At 45.4% G+C, this 24,934-nt stretch overlaps 1 protein-coding gene across 3 annotated transcripts in view; it reads right to left on the reverse strand.

The window, feature by feature from the left end:
* The window catches only part of TUBGCP6 (tubulin gamma complex component 6), a 610,570-nt gene that overhangs the window by 450,803 nt on the left and 134,833 nt on the right, over positions 1 to 24,934 (reverse strand). For all 3 annotated transcript variants that reach the window (XM_078678997.1, XM_078679005.1, XM_078679003.1), the window contains exon 4: positions 18,961 to 19,171. In XM_078678997.1, the coding sequence (XP_078535123.1) occupies positions 18,961 to 19,171 (211 nt within the window). The remainder of the gene's footprint in view (positions 1 to 18,960; positions 19,172 to 24,934) is intronic.

The raw sequence follows: 24,934 nt of genomic DNA on the forward strand, positions 1-24,934 counted from the left end.
GTTTTGTGCTTGTCTGGTAAAAACTGCATTAACTTTCCTAGCTCATCATAATGAGCTTTATCGCAGCGAGCTAAGAGAGTTTGCGCATTTGCAATTCGCTAGTGATTGGCTGCTTGGGATGTTAGTCATTTGCCCGAGGCATCAATTAATTTTGACTCCTTATCAGGAGGAGAGAAATATCCTGTAGTTTGTGAGTTTACTCTTTTGTGAGCATTGGAGACTACAAGGGAGACTAATGGAAGTTGACCCTTGATGTAAGTGGGGTCAGTGGGTGCTGGCTTATACATTTTCTCAATTCTTGGTGTGATAATTCTTGCCCACTTAGGGTCTTTAACAATTTCATCTGTATGTTTAAGCATGCCCTTAAGCACAGGTAGTGTCTGTGTTGATCTCTGAAAGGAACTTAAGATCGCAAATAGAAAATTCTTTTCAAGAGCCTCTTTGTGTAATTCCACCTCGTGGTATTGAGCAGCCCTATTAAGTAGCTCTATATACCCTATGTTGTCGTCAGGTGGGGAGGGCTTGGAAGGGTATAGATCCGGATCATAGTCTGTGATCTGATTTGTATTATAGTCCTCACAGGGGTCATTAATGTCCTGTGGCCTATCCTCATCCCCTTCATCTTGTGGATTAGGTGATTGAGGTTGTGGGGAATTTGTGGGTGTGATGAGCAAATTTGGGTCAATGGGTGAAAGAGGAGGAGAAGGGTTAGTACCCACATTCTTGCATTTAAAAGGAATGTGGTAGTCCTCTTGTAAGCCCATGTTCCATGTTCTCTGGCAGTTTCACATGAATATGTCCAGTATTTGGATGGATAACCAGTTCTTTTTGTTTGGGATCCGTATTTGCAGGTGTAACGTCTAAACAAGGCTCTTTGGATGGAACAGTCGTTTTCCCTTTTGGGCGATGTACTTTTCGGAGTTGAAAGTTTCGGCTCCAAAGCTTTCGGATTTGGGAATGGCCACAACAACGTGCTTTGATTTCTATGCCAAAGGTTTTGGTTCAGCATCGGCATGGGGCTGACTCAATCCCGAGCCGGAAGGCTTTAATTTGTGTTTCGGTGCCGGGCCAGAGGGCAGGGCGTCCAAAACTTTTTCTCGATGCCGACCTTGGCCCGCGGGCAGAGGCTGGACCGGAGCCTTTTTCTTTGACAAGTGTTAGGGAAGGGGGGGGGGGCGTCTGTACTCACGGTTCGCTAACCCTGTGTCACTTGCTCTTATTCTTCCATGTCGTAATCGGCTTCGGATACGGAGATGTGTTCCAGTTCTTCTTCGGCTCCTTCTGCGTGGAATTCTTCCTGGTCGGAATCTTCACCGATTCAAGATGTCTGGTGCAGAGCTGCTTTGTTGGTGCATTTCGTAATGTCGAGGCCGACGGTCACGGAGTGTCTTCTTGGATCGAAACGATCGGCACGCATCGCAGTCTTGTTCGTTGTGTTCCGGAGACAGACAGAGATTGCACACTTCATGCAAGTTGGTACATGGAAACATAACAGGACACCCGGGACAGAATTTGAATGGAGTCTGTTCCATCGCCTGCTAGCGAACCTGACGCAGGTAGGCCCAACGGCCCTCCATGAATCTTTCGATCGAAGACTTTGACTCGAAACAATACGCGGAGAATGGAAAACGCGATCAAGAAACAATACCGTCGAGGGTAGTGTATTGCATGTTGAGGGGAACCTGAGAAATGGTGTTGAACCAGAGTGCCGCAATTCACATCCGAACTCGATGGCGGAAAAAAACAATCTAACAATGGAGTCGATACCCACGTGCACTATCACCGAAAGGAGGAGTCACCTACCTCGTGATTGGAAAAGACTTCTTCGAAGAAAAACAAAGTGCAAACATCCGGACCCAACACTAGATGGCAGGCTATGCAAAGCATGTGATCTACAGCTAGCATTGCCTCGAACACTCTGTTATAAGCCTACATTCATAACACAAAGATCTTGTATGACTCAGTATGCCCAATACCTAGGCTTTCTGACAGTCAGGATAGGAAATGTGTAGGTGTTTACAGCATGTGGCAAATGTTGTTGCTTCAACCACTGTCTAAGATTTGTGGGAAGGGTGACATGTAGTTACTCTATCGAAATTGGTGACAAAACACAACTTCAGACATAGAAACTTACAAATACCTGATGGTCAGACATGCCCTATGAGTAATTATACTGAAGGGAGTGGAGTTGACGGAGTCATCCCCTTTGAAAGACCGCTAGGGGACCCTATGCCCAAAAAAGCCACATCCCTGAGGTATAAAAAGATCCAAAATCATTCGCCCTTAAGAGCATGATGGGAGGAGGAACTGGGGGTGTTTGATGATGGGAAATGAGAAGAGGTACTTGGAGCCCTGAAGGAGGTTGCAATAAAATCGGGATTCCAAGTGGTTCAAGTACAGCTACTGCACCGCTCCTACTATTCAAGAACCACCCTAGTAAACAAGCATTTGCAATGCAATAGGTCTCGCATTAGGAAAGTTTGAGCTATTGGTCTTGTAAACGCCAAATTTTTTATTTATGTGTTGGTTTTGAAAATAGCGAAACTAATAGCTTTGTCATTTCCAATGCCAATACTTATAACTTTTGTAAATGTGACACTTATAGCAGAAGAGAGAAGCATTACAACATTTACCCTTATGATGTGTCCCTCTGGAATACATAATGCAAGCGCATTGGCTTTGTTAATGTTTGAAATATTTTCAAATTGCTGTGCACCTCTTAGTATCGACCCGTTTGCAGATTCAGGAAATCTTTCTAAACAGCCTCTTGTGAAGACGGGAACTTAGCTACACTGCACACGCCCCGCCAAAACATTTTTGGAATTGTTACTTAGGAAGGGTTTAATCGGAAGGACATTACTGACCGTTACGTCGTGACAGGTATTGATACAGTGATAGGGGGAGAATTTTTTCACCCGGGAGAATTCTTTCACCCGGGATTTACCAATACCACAGGCATTGGTAATTCCCAGTAGCAAAATTCTGTTCAGTTATCAGTTGGAGGGCTGGGCAAAGGGAATATCTGGGAAGGCCATTATTTGCATGCTGAATTCATCCTTTTCTCCAGGAAAAAAACGGGACCTTTTTCCCATTAACATTAACATTTCATCAGGGTTTGCCTTGCGAAATATGAACTTGGGATGCTCCCAGTGCGCGTGCTTTCTGGGCTAACACATTGGGATTACCGTCATACGTTTAATAAGAGCCTAAATTAAAACGGCGACTGACTCTTCCAGCACCAAGGAATCCTTTAGTCGGTCCCGGTGCCCCTGCCTGTCCTTTCATCCCACCAGCAATGTCTGCCTGTATGATTCTTGCCTGTGTTTGCACGTGTTGTCTGTCTGTCACACACAGGTAAGAGTGCAGTCTATGTGTGTCTTTGTGTACAGTTGTGCATTTACGTGCTTTCTTGGTGTGTAAATAGTGATTTTATGTGTTGTCTGTAATGGTGCCTTTTCTTGTTGTCTTTGTGTGCATGCATGTATGCCTATATGTAAACCTTTTGTGAGGGAATGCCTGACGCCTGTTGGACAGTGTGCATGGATACCTGTTGGCATTTTGATTAGCGTATGCACAATGCAGGTGCGTTATATATGGTCTTTCTCCATCCCTCGGACTCTTTACCTGTCCCAGTCCTTTTTTGGGTGTCTTCAAAGACAGCGCTAGGCGGTCTAGAAGCACATTTCCTGGTGCTCTCCTGACATACATCACTGTGCCTTCCTGGTACACAACACACCCTGTGTTCCCTTGATGCCTGCTGCCCACACGTTCTATATTCCTCTGTACGTCTCCCTTTGTCTGCAACAGGCCGAGGTTATTTTGGGCTGCGTCTTCGCCCACGTTTATGTGTCACTGCCCTGTGTTCAAGAGTGTGCAAGGGGGTGTGTTGGTCTCTTTACAACATAAGCACACAAGTCGGGTATTGGGTACGTTTGCAACACTGCAAAGTCGTCGTCCCCCCCTCCCCCTTGCTGAGACCATTGCCGTGCACACAGCCTACACCGGTGTACTATAGACACGCCCCAAACATTTCGCCGAGCGACAGACAGCTCATTCGGATAAACCAGATAAACATAAGTAAAAAATAAATACCGCCTTCGGGTGAAGTCCGCGCTATATAAAAATGCATAAATATATAAAGAAATAAATTCCGCCTTCGGGTAAAGTCCGCGCTATATAAAAATGCATAAATAACTAAATTAATAAGTACCGCAAATCACCGCCGTCACTGTGCCGGCCTGCGACCAGGAAGTCAGGCAGGCCGGCGCGACAACAGGAAACAGGAAGTAGGAGGGCGGGAGCCTACCCCGCCTCCAACGGAAGAGCCGCGATGGGAGCCGCGTTTGAAGCACCGTAGCTGGCAGGAGCCTACCCTGCGGGTGCCGAAGGAGGGAAGAAGAGTCCTGCTGCCGGGCCCTGCAGCTGAGGAGAGCCGCCGCAGGAATGAAGCCGGTGAGTGGGTTGCTGAGCGGGGCGGGGGGGGGGGGAGCATGTGTGCGCGCGCGCGAGTGGGGGGGGGGAGCATGTGTGCGCGCGTGCGAGTGCGGGGGGGGGCGGGCTGTGTATGTGTGTGTGCGTGCGTGTGTGTATGTGTCTGGAGTGCGTGTGTGTGACTGTGGGGGAGGGGGGTGTGTGTGAGCGAGTGTCTGTGCCGTGTGCCTGTATGTGTGTGCCTGCGTGTGCATGCGCTCGCCTGTGTGTGCGCATGCAGAGGGGTGGGAGGTGGGGGCTGCCTATATGTAAAGCGCTCTGATACCTGATTCGGTTCGGGGCTGGAAATTTTTTTTTTTTTTTTTAAATGGCTGAGTTACTCTGCGCATGCGCGGGTGAGACGCGCGCTGCCGCGGTGAAAACTGCGAAGGAAACGCTCGTGCACATTGGTGTCCACATTCCCATTAACGGGCAACAATAGTTGTCGAGACAGACACTCTCAATGCTCACGCATTGAGAGTACGTCTGCTCGACCTAAAAATGGGTAGAAACATATCTAACCTGTGCCTGCATGGGTGTGGGCAAGAAGGAAAAACATTTCATATCCTATTGGCTTGCCCAGCGATACAGGCATTCTGGGCAAAACATACAGAGTGTATAATACAGGTGGAGGGAACGGGCTTGAATGAAATGGCATCACACTATGTGCTAATTATATGGGAAAATGTGGAGGTTCGGACGTACCAGAACATTTGGACAATATTAGGTCTGAGTGTGGCAAAAATAAATATCTCCAAAGCATGGGTGCAAAACCTTGGACGGATGCTGAAATTTGGGGGGGAAAAAAGATATGGGTTGGTGCTTGCTTTAGTCATTTACAAGACAAGGGTCAGACCCAAGAAATAGGAGAAAATCTGGCACAGAGGGGTTAGTAGTATTGCCATGGAAGGCAACATATCAGATGCCACCAATGTCCATGTACGTCCACTGCGAACAGGCTAACGGGGAAGGGCAACATTGGGAGGATAAGATAAGAGCCAGCTGGAGAGATAAAGTACCGAAAGCAAATTATTTTGAGAGACAGTGAACATTGTTGCTTTGTTTTTAATAAAACATTTTTTTACATCTTTGCTTTGAAAGAGCAGCAATAACCAGAATAGAGCAGATACCTAGATCGCCAGAGGAAGCAAAGTGTATTGGGTTATGGGAGAGAGATTCTCCATTAGATTAAACCTGATTTTGACCAATTCACCAGTCAAAATGCAATCTACATATCTAGCATGCTGAGACCACAAAGAGGACGGGCCTGATCCAAAATATCAGACATGGTTTCAGGTGGGTCATTGAGGGCTGCATGAGTGTTCGAGGAATAATCATTTTCAGCAAACACAGCTAAAGCAGCTTTTTCATTTTCAATAGGCACATTCAAATAAACAACATCACTAGTACACTATACAGTAAATTAAACTTGCACAAAAGGTCCGTCCTTGGCAGGCTGGCAAGATGTTTATATTTGGAACCATATGAGGCTCAGGAGAAAGGGGTGCAGGTCTGTGATTGGATGAAGAAAATCAATATGAAATTAGTAATGAGGCTAGGAACATGTGGATTAGAAATGCCACATGCATCAATTGTATTGCACAACAGAGGAAGAGTGGGAAATATTGATTAACCAGCTGTTAGATTTACCCATAGGCGCAGACGTGCTCAGAGGACTTTCTTACTGGGCAGCAGAGTGCAGACGTGTCAACGCCACACTCCATCCACACCGCCGTAAGTGGAAATGACAGGGCGGGTATTTTTTTTCATCTAAACAGATGCCAAAACATAACTAAACTAAACTTAGATAGGTTCTGAAAAGTTGAGCTATCTGGCAACCAAGCAAGCCCAAAGGAAGCACCCACATTCCAGCTTCAATAGATGCACCAGGAGACCACCAGCATTCTTCACAAGAATGCCACAGAAGTACTGCATAATCAAATAGGAAAAGGGATTTAGTTAAGATATTTGTTAATATTTAATTCTTAATATAGAAAAAAAACAAAAACAGAATTTTGAGTTGAAATATGCCAACAAGTACATCATCAGTTTTTACATCAGCTCTAGTTAGGAGACTGGATGTGAGCAGAGGATCCGCAAGGTGCTTAGTTTAATAGACTGACCACAAGAGCAAAGGGAAAGTTCCTGAGGGTTATTATAAGGTTTACATTTTCAGTACGAAGTCATTGCATTTGCCCTCAGCTCTTTAAATATTCATGAAGTGCATGGAGGTAGTATCATAAACTCATTTAAGAAAGCCTAAAATATAAATGCATTCCTTCCTAGGCACCTGACTCAAAGCTGTCAGCTGTCAGAAAGCACTACAAGATTTCCACACCACAATGGTAATCTTACAGTGTCAGCTGCTACAGGTGAACCACTAAAACCGAAGTGCAGATCGCCACCAGTCCATGTTTTGACTTATCTTATTTTAGTCTACACATATGCCAACGAAAAGTGTTTCCTTCAAAAAAGATCGGGTGCTATAATTCAAAAGAGTTGGCATATTCAAATAAATTCATACCCCTACAGCAAAGCAAATATCATTGCTATTAGGTTCAAAGGCCCATCGATAGTCACTGTTGCAAATGCAAGATTGCAGATAAGACCTTAGTCCTTGGAAGAGCAATGGCTTTAGGCAAGGAGCAACTGGCAGTACACATTGACGCTAACTTAATCAGAAAGGTAATCTCTTCTGGTGATAAAGAAAAAGGGGAAAAAACTCCTGAATGGGGTTCCACTTCATCAACACCTTACAACACTGTAGTAACAGGCGTGCCTCTCAGGGAATGGCAAGCACACCTCAGTGCTGACACTACAATCAGTTTCAGTTTGTTTATTTCGCAGAGTTACATAAAACCATTGCAATTCACACAAAAAAAATCATACATAAAATATTCGACCTCAGTAATAAAATGTCATCATAGTAGAAATATGAAACACTTCTGTTGCTTACAAGTTAAAAAATACAGATTTAGACATGCAGGAGCAACCTATATAAGTGACCCAGTCACCTGCATCGATTGATGCTCCCCCTGCGAAAATTGATAGTCCAAAGACTCCTTTGCCCAAAACTTTAGTGTCAGTTTGGCATTTTTGCATGGGCCGCTTCGAGAAATCTACCTAGTCTAGTATTCAATTGTGGTGATGCTGGGTCGAAGCAGGCCAAAATTGCAGGCCTCCTTGTCCGAATCCCCCTTTGATTAAAGGGGATTTTTAGCAGTTGCCTCCTTTCTTGAAGCATCTCTGTGCAAGAACAGATGGTATGAATGTTGTCCCCCTGGCCGTGTTTACAAAGACTGCATACTGTGAAACTCTGCACCCTTTTCCATGGTGGAAGATGCTGCGTGCATGGCATCACTCCGAGTCGTAGCTTTAGGAATTTTAATTTCAGTGCTTTTGAGTAGCCCAGGTTAAAGTATTGTTGCGGGGCTAGGGTCTTGTACAAATTCAGAGTCATCCAAGCATGTGCTCTGGCAGAAAAAGCAGCTTTGTCCCTCCACCAGTGACTGTTTTTTCAACGACTTCCACACTAGTTTTTTTTTCGAATTGAATGGTGACACTGTGTATCCCACAAGGGCGATAGGCCTGTGTTTGCCAGTGCCTTCTGAAGGTACAGTCTTGCGGGCGAATTCTCCCTCTGTTGGAGATCTTGCCACAGCAGCTGGTTTAATGTGTTAGGGTTTGATATTCTAATTTTATTCCAACAGTTGATGTATACTCCAGTGCTGACACTACAAGCTATCTGGCCAGACAAAAAGCCAGTATAGCTTCAACCTGTTGTAGCACAAGGCATCCCATGTTTCCAAATAGGGACACATATTTTATAGACCAAAAACACCACCAACACCTCCACATCCTCATTAATCAAATAAGGAGGCTCAAGATCCCATGACAATGTCACTGGCTACTCAGTCGATTCGGAAGTGGTTCCTGTTGCAATCGATGGATAAAACAATATACCTCTCAGGGATAGAGATATCTCAAGCCGGTGCTATCAGCAGAATGTATGAAGAAAAACAAGAAAGACATTCCGCAAGATATTTTTTGTAGAATGAGGCATCCCGAGATAATACAATTTTGCAAAGGCCAAAAACGCTATACTCTCAAACTTCACAGCCATATTCTATGTTCCTGGACAATCCACTTCTGATTGGTCAGGGAAATATATGGATGTTTTCACAACTTTCAAGATTCCATCTACAGTGCTGAGGCCGACATACTTCAGGGCCAGGATGGTACTCATTGTTCGAAAATGGCTGAGGCAATGGTGGTACATGGATCAGCTGTAGATGTGAGAAAGATCACACAAGAGGCTTCTATGCAACCGATCCTATAGACCAAGATTGCAATGGGATATGTCATCCCAATCTGGCATCATTTATCTTGGCATTATGGCACCCAAATTTGTCAATATGGCGTCTGAAGTTATTTGAATTGCACAAACTGTTTAAGAGCGGTACAGATAGTGTTTTGTTAGGTTAACCAATAGGTTTCTGCAAGTTGTACATAGATTTACCATCTTATCATTTAAGACAGCTTCTAGCTTGAGAGGGGTTTTGTATTTTACTATTTATACCCATCAATGAAGATACTACAATGCAGATGGAAAAGTTACTTGCAGTGTTCCCAGGAAGGTGCACGGTCAACGTCGGGACATCTCAGTGACCCCGAGCGTGCAGAGCCCTGAGTGAGGTGCGCACACATCCCGGGAGAGCGTTCGCATGGCCGCTTTTATAACGCGAGCGGCGTGAAAAACTGTCATTTTCAGGTTGCGGGGATGCGATCCATAGCAAGTGTCTCCTGCACTTGCTACCTTTCTTTTTAATGGGCTACGGCTGGGGGCTGATTGTGGGCCATTGTGAAAATATTTGTTAATTGCAGCGCAGGAGGGTGCTGCAATTAACAGGAATACTTTCACAAGTGCCCACAATCAGCCCTCAAAGCAATACCAAAGGGGATGATGGACGGAGTGTTGAACATTGCGAGCACTCACCCCCAGTCAACTGATCATGGTTTAATCCATCATCATTCTTTAGCTCACTCCGCCACCCCAGTTCAGACATGGCCATATGCAAATCAGTCTAACCATGTGCCTCATGGGAACAGTCCAGCTCGAACTGCCAAGCCATGTCTTCCCTGGACCGGAAACAAGTATCCTGGGACCGGTTTCTGGCTAATCAGCCGTCATCAGCCAGGCTAGCTTGAATCCAGTGGCAAAGTGAGCAAGGGATCCACGTCTGGGCATACCCTGCCAACTTAGGGAGAACAAAGCAATACCAAAGGGGATGACGGCCCGAGTGTTGAACATTGCAAGCACTCACCCCAGTCAACTGATCTGGGTTTATTCCAGTTCGGGCTGGACTGTTCCCATTGGGCGCAGAGTCAAGACTGATTTGCATATGACTGGGTCCAAACTGGAATGTCATGGTGAGCTAAAAAACGATGGATTTAGGCCCAGATTCCTGTACTGGGGTGAATGTATGACATTGTTCTTCATTCTGTCCATCAATAGTTCTGTTTGCATTTGTCACCCCGAGTGAGACGGGTATGCGCAGACGTGAGTCCCGTGCTCTCCATGTCACTGGAATCAAGCTATACTGGTTGAAGAGGGGGGAAACCCTGAAACCAATCCTAGGATGCTTGTTTCCAGTCCAGGGAGGACCTGGCCTGGTAGTTCGGGCTGGACTGTTACTACTGGGCGCAGGGTCAAGACTGATTTGCATATGGCTGGGTCCAAACTGGAATGGCGAGCAAAAAAACAATGGATTTAGGCCCAGATCTCTGTACTGGGGTGAATGTATGACATTGTTCTGCATTCTGTCCATCAACAGTTCTGTTTGCATTTGTCACCCCGAGTGGGATGGGCATGCTCAGACGTGAGTCCTGTGCTCTCCATGCCACTGGAATCAAGCTGAATCAAGCTATCCTGGCTGAAGAGGGGTGAAACCCCGAAACCGGTCCTAGAATGCTTGTTTCCAGTCCAGGGAGGACCTGACCTGGCAGTTCGGGCTGGACTGTTCCCATTGGGCGCAGGGTCAAGACTGATTTGCATATGGCTGGGTCCAAACTGGAATAGCATGGTGAGCAAAAAAACGATGGATTTAGGCCCAGATCTCTGTACTGGTGTGAATGTATGACATTGTTCTGCATTCTGTTCATCAATAGTTCTTTTTGCACAATCAGACCTCAGCCGCGCTCTATTAGGAAAAGACATGCATCAAGTTCAAAAGCACGACGTGTAAAGCACACTTCGTGCTTTTAGGCTTGCTGCATTTCTTCTCTTAATGGAGAGCGCTGAGGGCTGATGCAGTGCTGCATTAGTTACTAACAGACTTACAGACTGTGAACACCGTTGACCTCTTCGGGTGGTGCAGGACGTCCATGATCTGTACAATGTATTCGGAGTCTGCCATGCCTGATGACAAGAGTGTTGGTTGGAGGGAGCGCAATTTGAAAGCTTGAACAAAACTTTACCTTGATTTAAAGTGGACCACTTATGTCTGAAGCCAGCACCGGCCACATGTTTGCAGACAGAGTGTGGCTTTTATTACATAAAATAACAGGCAGACTTTGACAAAAGTGTCAGTGAAACAGTGCCAGTGAGTATTGATCTACACAAATGTGCTTTTTAGTTCGTAGCATGCGATCTGCTGCCTACCGCTCGGTTTTAGTAACTTAGACTCACTGGCATCGGACATGACATTGAGGAAGGAAAATGTTATTGTAATTTCTTAAATACTGTGTGAGGCACTGGCAGTTGCAACTGCTGCCGTCCGGATCAAGAAAACATCTGCCTATTTGTGAAGATGCGAGGAGGCCAAGACACAGTGACTGGACTCTGTTCTGCCAGTAGTCTGACTCCTCTTCCTCTGCCAAGAGACCCACTGCCTGAAGCAGCTCATCAGCAACATTGACTGAGGCCAGTAAGCTGCGAACTGGACTGATGCATGATCTATGGAGACTTAGAACTGTCCTGAGCTCCAAGACAGTGAGAGACCGCATCCGAGAGTGCCCCTGCCTAAGGCACGGCGGACACCTAAGCAGCACAGTAAACAACTTGTAAGTAGGGTTGCCAACTTTGATAAAGAAATACCCGCCATTTGTTCACCTCGTTTTAAAATTTGGGAAGGGTCAAATAAGATATACAACGCAACAAAATATGCCTTTATAAAGAATATTCATTTTTATAGATCGCCTAACAGTGGGTTTACTTTAATTAGCAGCCATTGATAATTAATTTGGCTGCCCCAGAACACTGCAAAAGTGTTTTCTCCTTCTTGTGTTTGCTGTTTAAAGTATGTACTACTGAGGGAAAAATACAGGCTTCAGGTGCTTTCCAAAACGTTTGCGGAAGCAATAGAACATTCCTCAGGCAAATAAAAAGAAAACAAGGTCTAACTCTACGGGTAAGTGGCTAGTTCAGGAGGACACACCTGTGAACTGCTGCAGATAATAAAGGCAATAATCCACAGAGGCCAGCCAAGCCCTGGTCAGGCACAGGTGCTTATTACTGGGGTGAGTGTCAATGTTCAGACTGAGGAGAATTTACTGCCTGGTTGTAACTTCTTATTAAGGCCTTAAGCTTGTGTCAGAAGGTGGCTTTGAGGGTCTCATGGTACAGGAGTTTGTGCCGGTCCGTGCTGGTGTTTCTTAGCACAGTTTGATCAGTACATTCAGAGGGAGGATGAGGCATGTAGTTCTATCCTATTTTTGTGGGCAGTGAACTGGACGGGGCATTATGGAACATGAGCCTCATTTGCAGGGAGTATGACCGCTAACAACCAGTTTGGTACAGTCGGGTCCAACAGTGCCCTTCATTTCTGAAGAGCAATTTTAAGATCTTCTTAGAGTTTCTCGTTACTCAAATGGGTTCAATTTCTGATATTTATGTATTTCCCACGTCTTCATTGCTTGATTTTGCTCGCGAGAAAGTGTCACTCATAGTTGTTGAAATGTCACTCGTAATTGCACTGAAATTATGAAAATTTCACACATGGCAATCTGACACCTTGGCAGCTACGGATTGTTGGCACTTGTGAAAGTATTCCTCTTAATTGCAGCACCCTCCTGCGCAGCAATTAACAAATATTTTCACAATGGCCCACAATCAGCCCACAGCCGCGCTCCATTTAGCTCTCCAGTGAGGGCCGCCACGGAGGCTACTGGACAGTATCAGTTTGGTGGTGCCTGTTGCCTATTATGGTCATGCCACACAAGTCCGGGCTGAACACGGCTGCCGGAGTTTATTTGGTGCCTGCAGCCTCTCATAACACTGGCCCCGCCGGTACCCATAGCAAGAGTTTTAAAAGTCTCACCAGGCCTAGTCAGCGCTGCATAGCCCTGCAACTTTAGCAGTCAGTTTAATCCGTTTTTTTCTTGTAGGTTTTACATTTCTGGGAAAATCACTAGATCTCCCTGTGCCTGAACAACAACAAAAACAATCATTGGCATAACCAATAGTTCTCACTTTTGGGACCTTATAAGTACTTAGTTATGCAGCCCTACCAGCTCTAAGGTTGCCTATAAATAACCAGCAAAGGGATGGAGGCATAGTGAGGGAGGGTGTTGTACTTGAATCCTTTCCTGCGCTGTTGAATGTTTTTAGTACTGACTAATCTGATCAAAAACACTGCACACAGGCTCTTGGTGCCACAAACACAGGACCTAAACCGTAGCAGGTTAAGGAGCATGTTTTAAAAAAAATAGTTTTGAAGAAGTGCAATATTAGTCTCGTAACAAAAAATCTTGTGTCTTTTCCTTGTGTAGAGTGCACAGCTACATAGGTATGTAAACATGGTGCTTAAGGGGGTCACATGTTAGCCAGGATTACATGTACCACTGTTTTCACTATTTGCCACCATGCACAGAATTGTACTGCAGCACATCATAATGTATCCCTGCTGCCCATTATGGTATGATATGCACATACTTATGAATCATGCTGCAAGGTAAGATCACCAATGCTGTTTTTTTGTTGTTTTTTTAGACCGCATCTGATGTAATGTATGGGAGTCATTTTAAGATGCATTTTCCAGTAGAACCGAAACATTTCCCTTCATAAACACATTGCGACTAGTATTACTACAAGCCACGTGTTACAGAACTCACAATACCAATGAGACAGCAGAATAGAAAAACGTTTAACCCAATGTAGCAAAAATTACAAGGCTCGTGAGAAATCCACAAGATAGCAGCACTGCCAAATACAGAAATCACTTCCAGCTGAAAAACAGACAAATTAGTGCTACCATACACAAAATACAGAAATTAACCCCTTCAGTGCTAATGACAAGGGTAACTCGTCATGGAGTTTCCATTGATTTCAATGGAAAGTCAATGGAAGAGCATCATGTGCCTTAGCAGCCAAGTGGTTAAGAGCCACAAGAACGTCACTGGATAGCAGTACCACCAGCCAAGTCCAACAGAAATCGTGTGAGCTGGAAGATGGCAGGATAACACAACTTATAACCAACTCGCTACAGAAAGCAAAAGTGATGAGAACTCAAGAAGAAAGCAGCAATCAAATACAGAAAAAAAGTAAACTTCCAGAGTATCATACGTTATCTATACTACATCTCGTGCAGAAGAGAGCTACTGTATCATGCATTGAGAGCATTACTAACAACCAGGGCCACGGACATGAGATTGTTGCTTCCTGCCTAGAAGTGCAAGAAACTGACAAGATTTACCAATCAATGTGTTAGAATAACATGAAATTGTGCCCGCCAAAGTGTTACGGAAACCATAATAAATGCGAGACTGCTGAATAATAATACTGACAAATACAGTGTTACAGAAATTGCAAAAACTTGAAAGGATGCTTGCATTGCCTAACAGAGTTATTGAAATCATCGTAGCAGATCTGTCAACCAAACAAAAGGAACTTGAGAAATGCACGAAAATTAAACAGCAATAATCACAACCAAGGGTTACAGACTTGTGAGACCTGATAAAAACAGACAATACAGGTTTGCTGCCAACCTAAAACTGAATCACATGATATGTCCGAGGACGAAAGGAAAGTTATACAGCCACCTACTATGGGTATCAGAAATCTTGAGCGCTGAAAAAGAATTACATGACAGTAGTAGTACTTACCAAATAGAGCCATTACAACAGTTTTGAAAACGTGTCTGGATTGCAATATGGCTAATCAACAGTTACACAAATCAGAACACAGAGTGGTAGGTGGCACTGTTTGCAGTGATGCAGTCCGCAGAAATCTCAAGATCGGAGACAATGGTTAGATAGTGGATCTGCCATCAGATGGTCAAAGAAATCAAGAGATCAGTGACAGGATAACGTATTGCCGCATAATGTGTTACAGAAGCAAAATGCAAACAAGCTACAGGACTGCAGCACTGCCAAGACCGGGTGGTAGTAGTACTACTAAGTCACATATTAGAGCAAGAGCTCTCATAGGAAATCAAGACACTGAGATAAACAAGCATTGGCCGTGCGGCCGTGAAAGTGACGCGGCCGTGAAAATGAAAGTGATCGCGCACTGTAAGGTGCCCACGAGCGATGCACTTAATGGGCCATGACCAGAGAGGAGATCCAGACGGCGCCTGTGCGCGTAACCTCGCGCATAACTGCAAGCTTTAGGCCCACAAGCAAAAGCATGTGGTGAGCTTTTTGAGGCCACCTTACTAAAAGTCTCAGCAGGGCAGCGCATGCGCTGGCTCAGGCGAGACCTAAAAAGAATGTGTGAGTCTATAACGTAACTGGTGCTCATGTAAAGCGTTACAATGAATAAATTCAATTTTGTATTCAGTCCTATTTAGTATCAGGTCCAAGCCTTTGCAGACTCTTTGAATAAAAAACTAATGGACAATTTTTCTCTGGAAAAGGCATCAACCCTAGGGTGAGTTACCCGACGGCTGCTTTCCACCAGTGCCTGAGAGCAGCTTTGTGTTCAGTCTTGAGCTGTGACGTGTTTTGGTGCTTCAGCCGGGGAGGAAGGAAAAAGTCTATAACTGCAATTTAAACATGTGTTGGAGCGCATGGAGAGCCACAGGCAGTTCTCCTCATTGTTTCTCGCTCTGGCTCACAGCAGGTTTTGCTTCTTATGGGGCCCCTTGCATGCGGTTTCATGGGGTGCCGCCAGCCCAAGCAGCAGCAATGTCTATGATGAGGCTAGTAAAATGAAAACATCCTGCATAGTCTCAGTCACCTACGATGACAACACTGTGAAGTCCGGCAAGCACGCACACAGTACATTGCCACTGAGGCCCCAAGTGGACTATATGATACCAATCCCACACTTTCTGTGTGCCTGCAGCCAGCACTTCAATAAGAAAAACAATGTTTAATTTGCCCACCACTTAGTTCATAGTTGTAGCTTAGTCCTTACTGTGATTCGCAATATTCAGTAATTCTGTCAAAGGCGGATGTATTAGGCTAAACGTTAACATTTGGTGCTAGAATACACACCAGGTAATTCACCAACTTGTGTTCTAAAGTTTACAGCGGCAATAGCTAGTCGGGCATACTACCATACTGTGTGTATGGCTTATGGCTTTGACTTTCCTCAATAGGCAGCCGGGAACTTCAAAAGAAAGAATATTAGGCGCTTTCCTAAAATTAAATCAATTTGATTGGGACTGGTATACTGTGACGTACAGTGGCTGGTATTTATAATTACTGTGTTTGTTCTGTAGTTCTTCTTCTCCTTCTTCCCCTCGGCAGCATGACTCTCAACTGGTGACGACTGGCCCTCTCACTGCTGTCTCCTGACTGCATGATACAGCAGTGCATTTTCCCTCGCCCAGTGGACTCGAGTCGACCGTCCCGGGCTGCTTAGAAATAATTTGCAGGTGTGGCCAATAATTTAGCTCCTGTGTCCCCTGATGGAGCGGGCGGCCTGGACAGGTTTGAGCACCATCACGCTTTACACATCATGCTTTTGGACTTTCTGCATTTCTTAGGTTTCACGTAAGTTAGAAATCTCTGCTTAGCCTAGTGTGCTGCCCAGCTAGCATTTTGCTGCTTCTTTCTGTCTCTGCATCCATTTATATGCTGCAACAAGTAACATTACACCTACAGCAGTAAAATCTTATGATGGTACCACCATTGGAGTCTTGTGCTTTTCTAAACCCGAAGTTTACTTGCCTGTGTAACCATTTCATGTCATGGCATGTGTATCAAATTGCAAACCTGCTTTAAGACCCTTAACGTAGTGCTGTATGTGTGGAAATGCACTGTCTTTTCACTTTTTTAAGCAAAAGTTTGGAGTAATATTTGGCGCTGCACCCACACACGCAGTCTGGTTCCTAGAGCACATATCCATGGCTGCAGCGCACAGAGACCCTACAATGCTGCACACAGAGGAAAAAAATTAGAGGGAACATTGCTTGTGACCCTAGCTCTGAATAACAGGAATATTCACTGAAGTCCTAAAACACTCCGCTTACTTCGATAGTTTCATTGTAGAGACAGTATAAATATCTAATACAGGACAAGTTCCTACATCAAGCATACTTCACATCGACAATAAGCATAAGAGAGACCAGTCAGGCAGCTCATGCAGGGTTCATTCATCTGGACTGGTTTTGCCCTCCTGTATTCGAATATCGGTGCAAGATCACCAGTACAATCTCAAAAATGATTGGGGGCCGGTGGGAGCCACAGCCATTACCAGCTCTGCTGGACTACGTTTAACTGGTTCCAGGCAGGGCTATACGGTTTATGCCATTAGCACTCTTACTAGCTAAGCGCAGAGTAGCTATGAAAAGGTGCAGGAGTACTGTTCCTAATAGAGAGGACTTGTTGAAGTAGCTAGACATGTTTAATGCTAAAATGGAGAACACTTCACCCACAGACCAAAACACTTATTGGGCCCACTTTGAATGTACCTAGCACAGGATGATGTGGATGGTTTCTGCCATCTGTGGACTAGAGGGGAGGAGGGTTATCTTTTGGATATACAGGGACTGTCTTCAATGATACTGCTGGTAACACAACATAGCAGCATTTGAATAAGCACCCTACTCTTACAGGTTAAGGAGCAATGGCTAGGTAAATGATGAAATAGTCAGCTAAATGTCAACTGGTGCGTTATGTATGCTGGTTTACTCTGTAATGTTTTATTTTGGTCTCCATTAGATTAACAGGATTGGTTATGCTTCTTGTCCGAACATATTCAGGGTAACATGTGCAATTCAAAATGTGTTACTGTCTCTGTCTTGCTCATTATTAAATAATAAATAAATAAATATATGTAGTACAGACACCCATTAAACCCACATCACCTCCTATCACAGCCCCTTCTCCTGCTTCCTTCTCATGTGAGGCCTGAAGAAGTAATTCCTCTCTCATCTCTGTCCTCTGTCTACCACAGCAGCGGGCTGTAGTGTAGCTCCTACTGCCATTCCAACGTGAAAGACAGGCTATGGGTTTCTTAACTGTTGGTACACTTGCAAGGGTACCTCCCAGCACAACACCACCTCCCAAAGCTGGCACCCACCAAACTATTCTCTGGCACTGGACCTGGATGCAGCCTGCACACTCTCGGAGGTATATGCAGTGATTCTAGCGCAGCTGAGGAGTACCAGAGTGGTGACCCTCTGGAAGAATCTCCTCCCACCTCTTATAGGCCAGACCGCTATTCTCTGCACCAACTCCTGCCACCATCTATTTTCCACGCTACAGCTCAGAGTACTGTTGCGGCTCCATTAAGGAATTTCCCTGAACTCTTCTAGTTCCGCAAAGTAAAAAGTGGAGCTTCAACACTTCTGTGCACCTCATGACCACACCTGGGAAAAATATGGTCTTGTTGGCGGATCTCTCACCCATGGAAAGAAGAGCTATTTTAGGAACTTAATTGACTTCATTTCCTTTTTTTCAGTCTACTGTTTTGATGTGTTTATAGACTCCTAGTAGGGAAATTCAGTAACTTTCTAAACCCAAGGATTGATTTATCCATACTAATTCAAATATTTCACTCACACACCGAGCCTGATTCAGTTTGTGGAGCTGTGTGTTTAGTGGAATGAGCAAGACTGTCTCTCTGCTGGGTGTACGTTCCAGAATTGAGGATTTGCAAGTTTGATCGATGAAGCCAGAGGGAAGTACTGAAATTGTGCATGGATCTCATTGCGCTGTAACAAGCCTACAAACCTGTAACAAGTCTGATGTATTCTATATTAATCAGCTGGAAATAAAATAAGGCGGATCGCTTGCTCTTCTGCAATGGAATACATTTCAAAACACAATGCTAACTTTTTTAGTTGATCTTTTCAGCAATAATGAAACCAATGGTGGAAAACAAACCAGGATGCAAACAACAGCTAAAGGTAATTGTCACTTTCGGGCAAGTTTGTAAGATTTTTGGGACCATTTTCGCATTACAAATTGATGCAAGGAAAGTAAGAAGGCATTTAGTTGACATATGGAGCAAGTTATCCTTCAAGGAGAATATTGTCTGCAAAGTTCTGACACCTTGATTGTTCGCCCAAGTAGTATGTTTACAAATGAGAAGGGCTTTACCTGATTGAATGAAAATGTGGCAGATACTACACCGATGAAGGCATTCAAAACATCCTTCACCAGGTCAAACTCCTTCCGCATCACCAGCTGTGGAGGCTGAAGCAAGGCAATGCTGAGGATTTGTACCTCCCCTTCTCGAAGTCTATAAAATGTATCAAATGCTTCTCTTCCTGCTTCGGTAAGGTATGGCTCCTCTGTTTTGCCAGGAGGACTACATCAAATAAACAAAAAACAAAAGCAGGGAATATCTGTTAAAAAACACAACTAATGATTTGTAGGACTATTTTGTTGTAACACAGCTATCCACCTTGGTTCATATCCCAGAATATGTTGACCATTCCATACATTTTGTTATTATTTAGTATCCATATTTGTCTTTTTAATCTTAAAAACCATAAATCCATTTAAATAAAGCAAGCATTGTGAGGCAGTCAGGCTGCATCATATTTTTGTAATTTTCCAAGCTTTCCCCAGTTCGTGGCATGAGTACCACTAGCATGAGGAATACAAATCAGCAGCATCTCAAGCCTGGAGTAAACGAAGGCCAATAAAAAACACCAGTTACACAGAGACACAGCAAAACAGGCTGGCTGCACATTCAATACTTCTTTGTTTGTAAGTGTTAGCACATTTAAGCCAGATCTACTCGCTTTGCTAATGATGGTTTTCAATCTTTTTGAGATTTTTCAATTTAGCATAGGGAAGGTCGGGGAGGGAAGGTTAAGTTCTGCATACTGAAAGGAATAAAGAAGTGGTCTGGCCTAGCCAAGGTAAGAGGCTTAAAGATTTATATATAGTGATGCTTTATGAAAATCAAGTCCAGGGTTGGGCCTCTGCAGTGAGCATAAGATGAGCAATCTTGTAGGAGACTGTCTTTTGATGGGGAGAATTTTATGAGGGATGTGTGGATGCCTCTGATTTTATTCCCCTCACTGAAGGTTGAAATCTCCCCGTAAAATCTCATCACAGGGGGAGGTGAAATGATCAATGCTACAATATCATAGAAATCATCAACAACATTGTTTTTGCTGCCAGGTCGATGGTATAAGATGTTCAGTACCAGTGGTTTAGGTGTTGTGTTTGGCCTCTCTCCACTATAAGGCATTGCAATGAGGAGTTTGTTGAATTAATCAGTTTGCATTTAAAGGACTCTTCTCCGTAAAGGTAATCTCGGCCCTTTTTTTAGGTCGCGACTAGCTTAGGCTGCGCGCATGCGCAGTCTCGCTTCGAGACTTCATGTCTCAGAGTAGCGAGGGTAAACCCCGCCCCTCTTCTCCATTGGCTGACCTCCTAAACGGCGGCCAGCCATTGGAGAAGAGGTCTCTGTGACATCATTGTCTCGCTGTAAGCCCCGTCCATTTCGGATTGAGGGGCGTGTTTTTTTAGTTTCTTTCTCGAAAGGACGGGGCTTACAGTTCCTTATCTTCTTTATGGGGCCATAAAGAAGATAAGGAACCTTTTACCCTCTCGTCTTTGTTCTGTCTGTCACTTCATCCTCCTAGAATGCTTGTATTTACATCCACAAAAGAAGTCCCTCAACTCTAAAGCATCTCTTTCCTGGTGTGGTTTCCTTGAACTAGGTTTTTTTGTTGGTCTAAAAAAGGATTAACAATTTATGCAATATTCGCACAGTCCGGGCGAGCAGAACACATTTGTGAAAACTTGGTGAAATTAATTCCACAAGCGAACATTTCTCGCAGGTTGATTTTGCTTTTCAATGACCCGTTTTTCCCGCTGCCACTTGGGAATCAGTTGCTTTTCGTAAGGACATGGATTTGGCGAGAAGATGAGAGAAGAGTGCGAAAGAATGATGGCACGAGCAAGGGTTACTCGGTAATGACGGCAAAATGTGGAGTGGTCGATTTCAGAAGAATCAGGTGAAAGGTACATGACTTCATGACTGGCCAAGATTGGTTGCTCGAGGAGTCTTTGTGGTCCATCAGTGCCACAAGGTTACTCACTTTGGGAAACTGGCATGGCTCCGTTTGATGCTCATTGGCAGTTGGGGGACGAAGATGTGGCCTAACGGCATCTCGGCACGGGTGTTCAACATTCTGTGATCCTGGTAAATCACTTAATCTCCCTGTGCCTAACAAAAATGAATGTGTCCGTCTGCGACGCGACTAGTACTCGTGTAAATCGCTCCGATACCTTCGGGTCAAGCTCGCGCTATTTGAAACTCACCACCAAAAAGTGTAGAATTAGACAATTGGATAGCCCTGGGAAATAAAAGCAGAGAAGTAAGGCTTGGAGTACTGGGCGTGACCTGCTGAAAGCGAAATCAAAATATCCATTGAGACACTATACAGGAGCAACAGAGTCAATAAAGCAGTCATCTGACCATGAAGTTCAAGGCGCGTTGCCTGAAAACAATGCAATAAACTCAGACAAGTCAATAAGGGAAAGGGCGGGGCGTGGCATTTCAAAAGTAACGGGCCGTGGCTTCTCAGCATGAGTTCCTGGGTATCTCATGCTTGGATGCACGCAGCAGTCGTGCGGTGTCGTGCAGTGTCGTGCGGTGTCGTGCGGTGTCGTGCAGTGTTAGCAGCAGTACCCTGCTGGTCAACAGGCTTGACGGCTGGTTTCATTATTTCAGGTGCTCATGGACGGGAACAGATCATATTTCTATTTATTTATTTGGCAAATGTATTCACTGTGAACTTGGCCAAGGGCGTTAGACCACTTTCCACGAGCACCAGAGTACATTTCACAAGTAGGGTTGCTACCTTTTGTATTGGATATTTTAAAGTTTTGCTGTTATTGAACATCCAGCAGACGGTAGGCGAATAAATATTCACACAGAATTGTCAAAATGATCCTGATGCTTGCTCAAGTAATAATTCTATATTTATTTATTGAGCTCTCATATGCTTTTTAACTGATTTCGTTATGTATTTGCTGTTGTAGGTTTCCGTTTCAGTAGGGAAAAGAGATCAGATTATACAAGTTGGCCCGATATTACTACTAGCCTGCACTTAAAAATACAGGCCAGGCTGGGAAAAACAACAGCCAGGTGACAACCCTATACACAAGTTCAGATTATGAATTTTTTGTTTGTTTATGGAGATTAAGTGATTTACCCAGAATCACAGGGTGTTGAGCAACCGCCAAAACTCAACCAGGAATGTGAGTGACAGTTGAACAGACCATTGAATAACGATGACTGGACCAAATCCCCTTTATATCTTGTTGTATGAATATATTTTTTATTTATGATCTTTTTTGGTAATGTAGTACTAGCAGACACCATAAATCGGTCTCTAAGTCACATATAGCTAAGCCACAAATAGAACTAGTTAAAGATCATCCATCTCTCTCTCTTTTCTGCCCCCGTTTTCTGCCCCCCCTCCAGCACAGGGTGACCAATTAAGACTCATTCATGCCAGGGAGGGTTTTCTCACCTGTCCCTTACTCTGCCACTGCTGATGGGCAAGTACCGCAGGTTTCCCGCCTCCTCCCCTGTGGGGATGGGGCTCTGTGCGCATCACCGAGCATCTGCTGATGGCGTATATGCATTCGGCGCATAGGAATTAAACACAACACAACCTCCCCCGTCTCACTTTCCCCACTGCCCTACCCACCCCATCTCCCTTCTCACCAGGACTGCTTCAGCGTCCTCGCTTTCCTTCTGGTCTGCTTTCTGCATGCTTCATCTTTGCTTCCCTAACGCCTCTTCTTGTGGGGCTCTGTGTGTGTGTGTGGGGGGGGGCTGTGTGTGTGTGGGGGGGGCTGTGTGTGTGTGGGGGGGGCTCTCTGTGTGTGTGTGGGGCTCTGTGTGTGTGTGGGGCTCTGTGTGTGTGTGGGGGGCTCTGTGTGTGTGGGGGGGGCTGTGTGTGTGGCTGTGTGTGTGTGTGTATGTGTGTGTAGCTCCCTCTGTGTGTGTGGCTTGCTCTGTGTGTGTGGGGGGGGCTCTGTGTGTTGGGGGGCTCTGTGTGTGTTGGGGGGGCTCTGTGTGTGTTGGGGGGGCTCTGTGTGTGTGGGGGGGCTCTGTGTGTGGGGGGCTCTGTGTGTGGGGGGCACTGTGTGTGGGGGGGCTCTGTGTGTGTGGGGGGGCTGTGTGTGGGGGGGGCTCTGTGTGTGTGGGGCTCTGTGTGTGTGACTCTCTCTATGTGTGTGTGGGGGGCTCTGTGTGTGTGTATGGGGGCTCTGTGTGTGTGTATGGGGGCTCTGTGTGTGTGTATGGGGGCTCTGTGTGTGTGTATGGGGGCTCTGTGTGTGTGTGGGGCGCTCTGTGTTTGTGTGGGGCTCTGCGTGTGTGTGAGGGGCTCTGCGTGTGTGGGGGGGGCTCTATGTATGTATGGGGCTCTGTGTTTGTGTTTGGGGCGCTGGGTGTGTGTGTGTGTATGTGTGGCGCACTGTGTGTGTGGCGCACTGTGTGTGTGGTGCAGTGTGTGTGGCCCACTGTGTGTGCGTGGGCGCTCTGTGAGTGTGGCGCTCTGTGTATGTGGCGCTCTGTGTGTGGTGCGCTCTGTGTGTGGTGCGCTCTGTGTGTGTGGTGCGCTCTGTGTGTGTGGTGCGCTCTGTGTGTGTGGTGCGCTCTGTGTGTGTGGGGATCTCTGTGTGTGTGTGTTATACCTGGGGTTACCAGTCCACATGGGGTAGCCTGGCACAGATTAGGACGACTAATTTCAGAAGCAATCATGTTATGCTTGCATCACACTTGACATAGTAACCCAGCGCCCATCCACTAAAAGAAGACACCACACCTTGTTATAAAAAAATAGAAATGCTTTATAAAAATCTTTTGGTAGGTTTACTTCTTCAGTAGTTCAAACTCTTAATACATTAAGCACTTCCACCTTTTACTTATTCGCACAATGGTACAACACTTTGTTTTGTTTTACATGTTACTCTTATTTTCCAGTTACATAAAAATTCAGCAAACTCTTGGCATTTAGATCTTCCAGCCGTTATTTTACATTAACATTACACAGTTTCACTTTTAGTGTACTTATCGCTGTGTTTACACTCTATGTTCCAACTCTCGTATTTCTAAAACTCTCCCTATAGCTTTGGTTTTACGTCAGGCTAGTGGGAGAACTTGTCACTTCCCCTTTGCTAAAGTACCATAGCCAGTAAATATTAGCCGCTAGCATACATTAAGGAAAAGCCTCCAATGACATTAGGGGTTTATAACAACATCATATCCTAAAGGCCTTTTCCCCTTTCAGTTCCACCTTCTTCTCTCTTTCACATAAGCAAAGGGAGAGGGTTGCCAAAATCGGCACACATTCAAAGGTGTAAACCCTCCTCCTTAGAAAGCACTGCCTCCTTCAGTTTCTTTTCCTCAACTAGCGCAGTGTAAGATGTTCTCATAGTTCTTCCGTAGATATCTGGCCTGCTAAGTGTGAAAGGAGAGTTCCCTGAGAGGTTTCACTACCCTCCGTTTCCCAGCCTGGTTCCCTGCTTACTTTTTTAACGGGATCACCCGACCGATGTCAGTAGACTGGAGGCTTTTAGAGTTAATTCGGGGAGGGTAGGAGTTAACTCTGGCCTGATATGCCAAAGCGGCCACCTCCTTATATGAAGACTCTGGGGGGCTGGGGGGATGGAGCGCCTCTGCGTTTGCGCTTCTCTTCCTCAGCACACCCCACGAAGGCTTGGGCTCCTCCATTCCCGGCTTCCCTCACATTTGCATTTCCCCTTCCGGGCTCAACCCCTCAGTGCCGGGTCGGCCTCCGATGGTAGGACCGCCTACAGGCTCCAAGGCTTCTCTCCGTCGCGATCGAGTCCTGCTGGGATCCCGTCTCCCCCGCCTATGGCTCTCCCTGAGAGACGCTGCCGTCAACCTTTCCTCCACACAGCGCCCCCTCCCGGCCTCCTCACATGGGCCCTCGCAGACCTGACGTTCAGTCTCCCACAGGCCCAGGAAAGCGGCTGCCACCGAGAGTTCAAGCCAGCCTCGGTAAGACTTCAGCTACGTAGAGAGTGATGGGGGGGCAACTTCAGACAAGTCTCGCAGTCGCTATGAGGG

Source organism: Lissotriton helveticus, chromosome 1_1, assembly GCF_964261635.1.
Source record: "Lissotriton helveticus chromosome 1_1, aLisHel1.1, whole genome shotgun sequence".
Classification (NCBI taxonomy): Eukaryota; Metazoa; Chordata; class Amphibia; order Caudata; family Salamandridae; genus Lissotriton; species Lissotriton helveticus.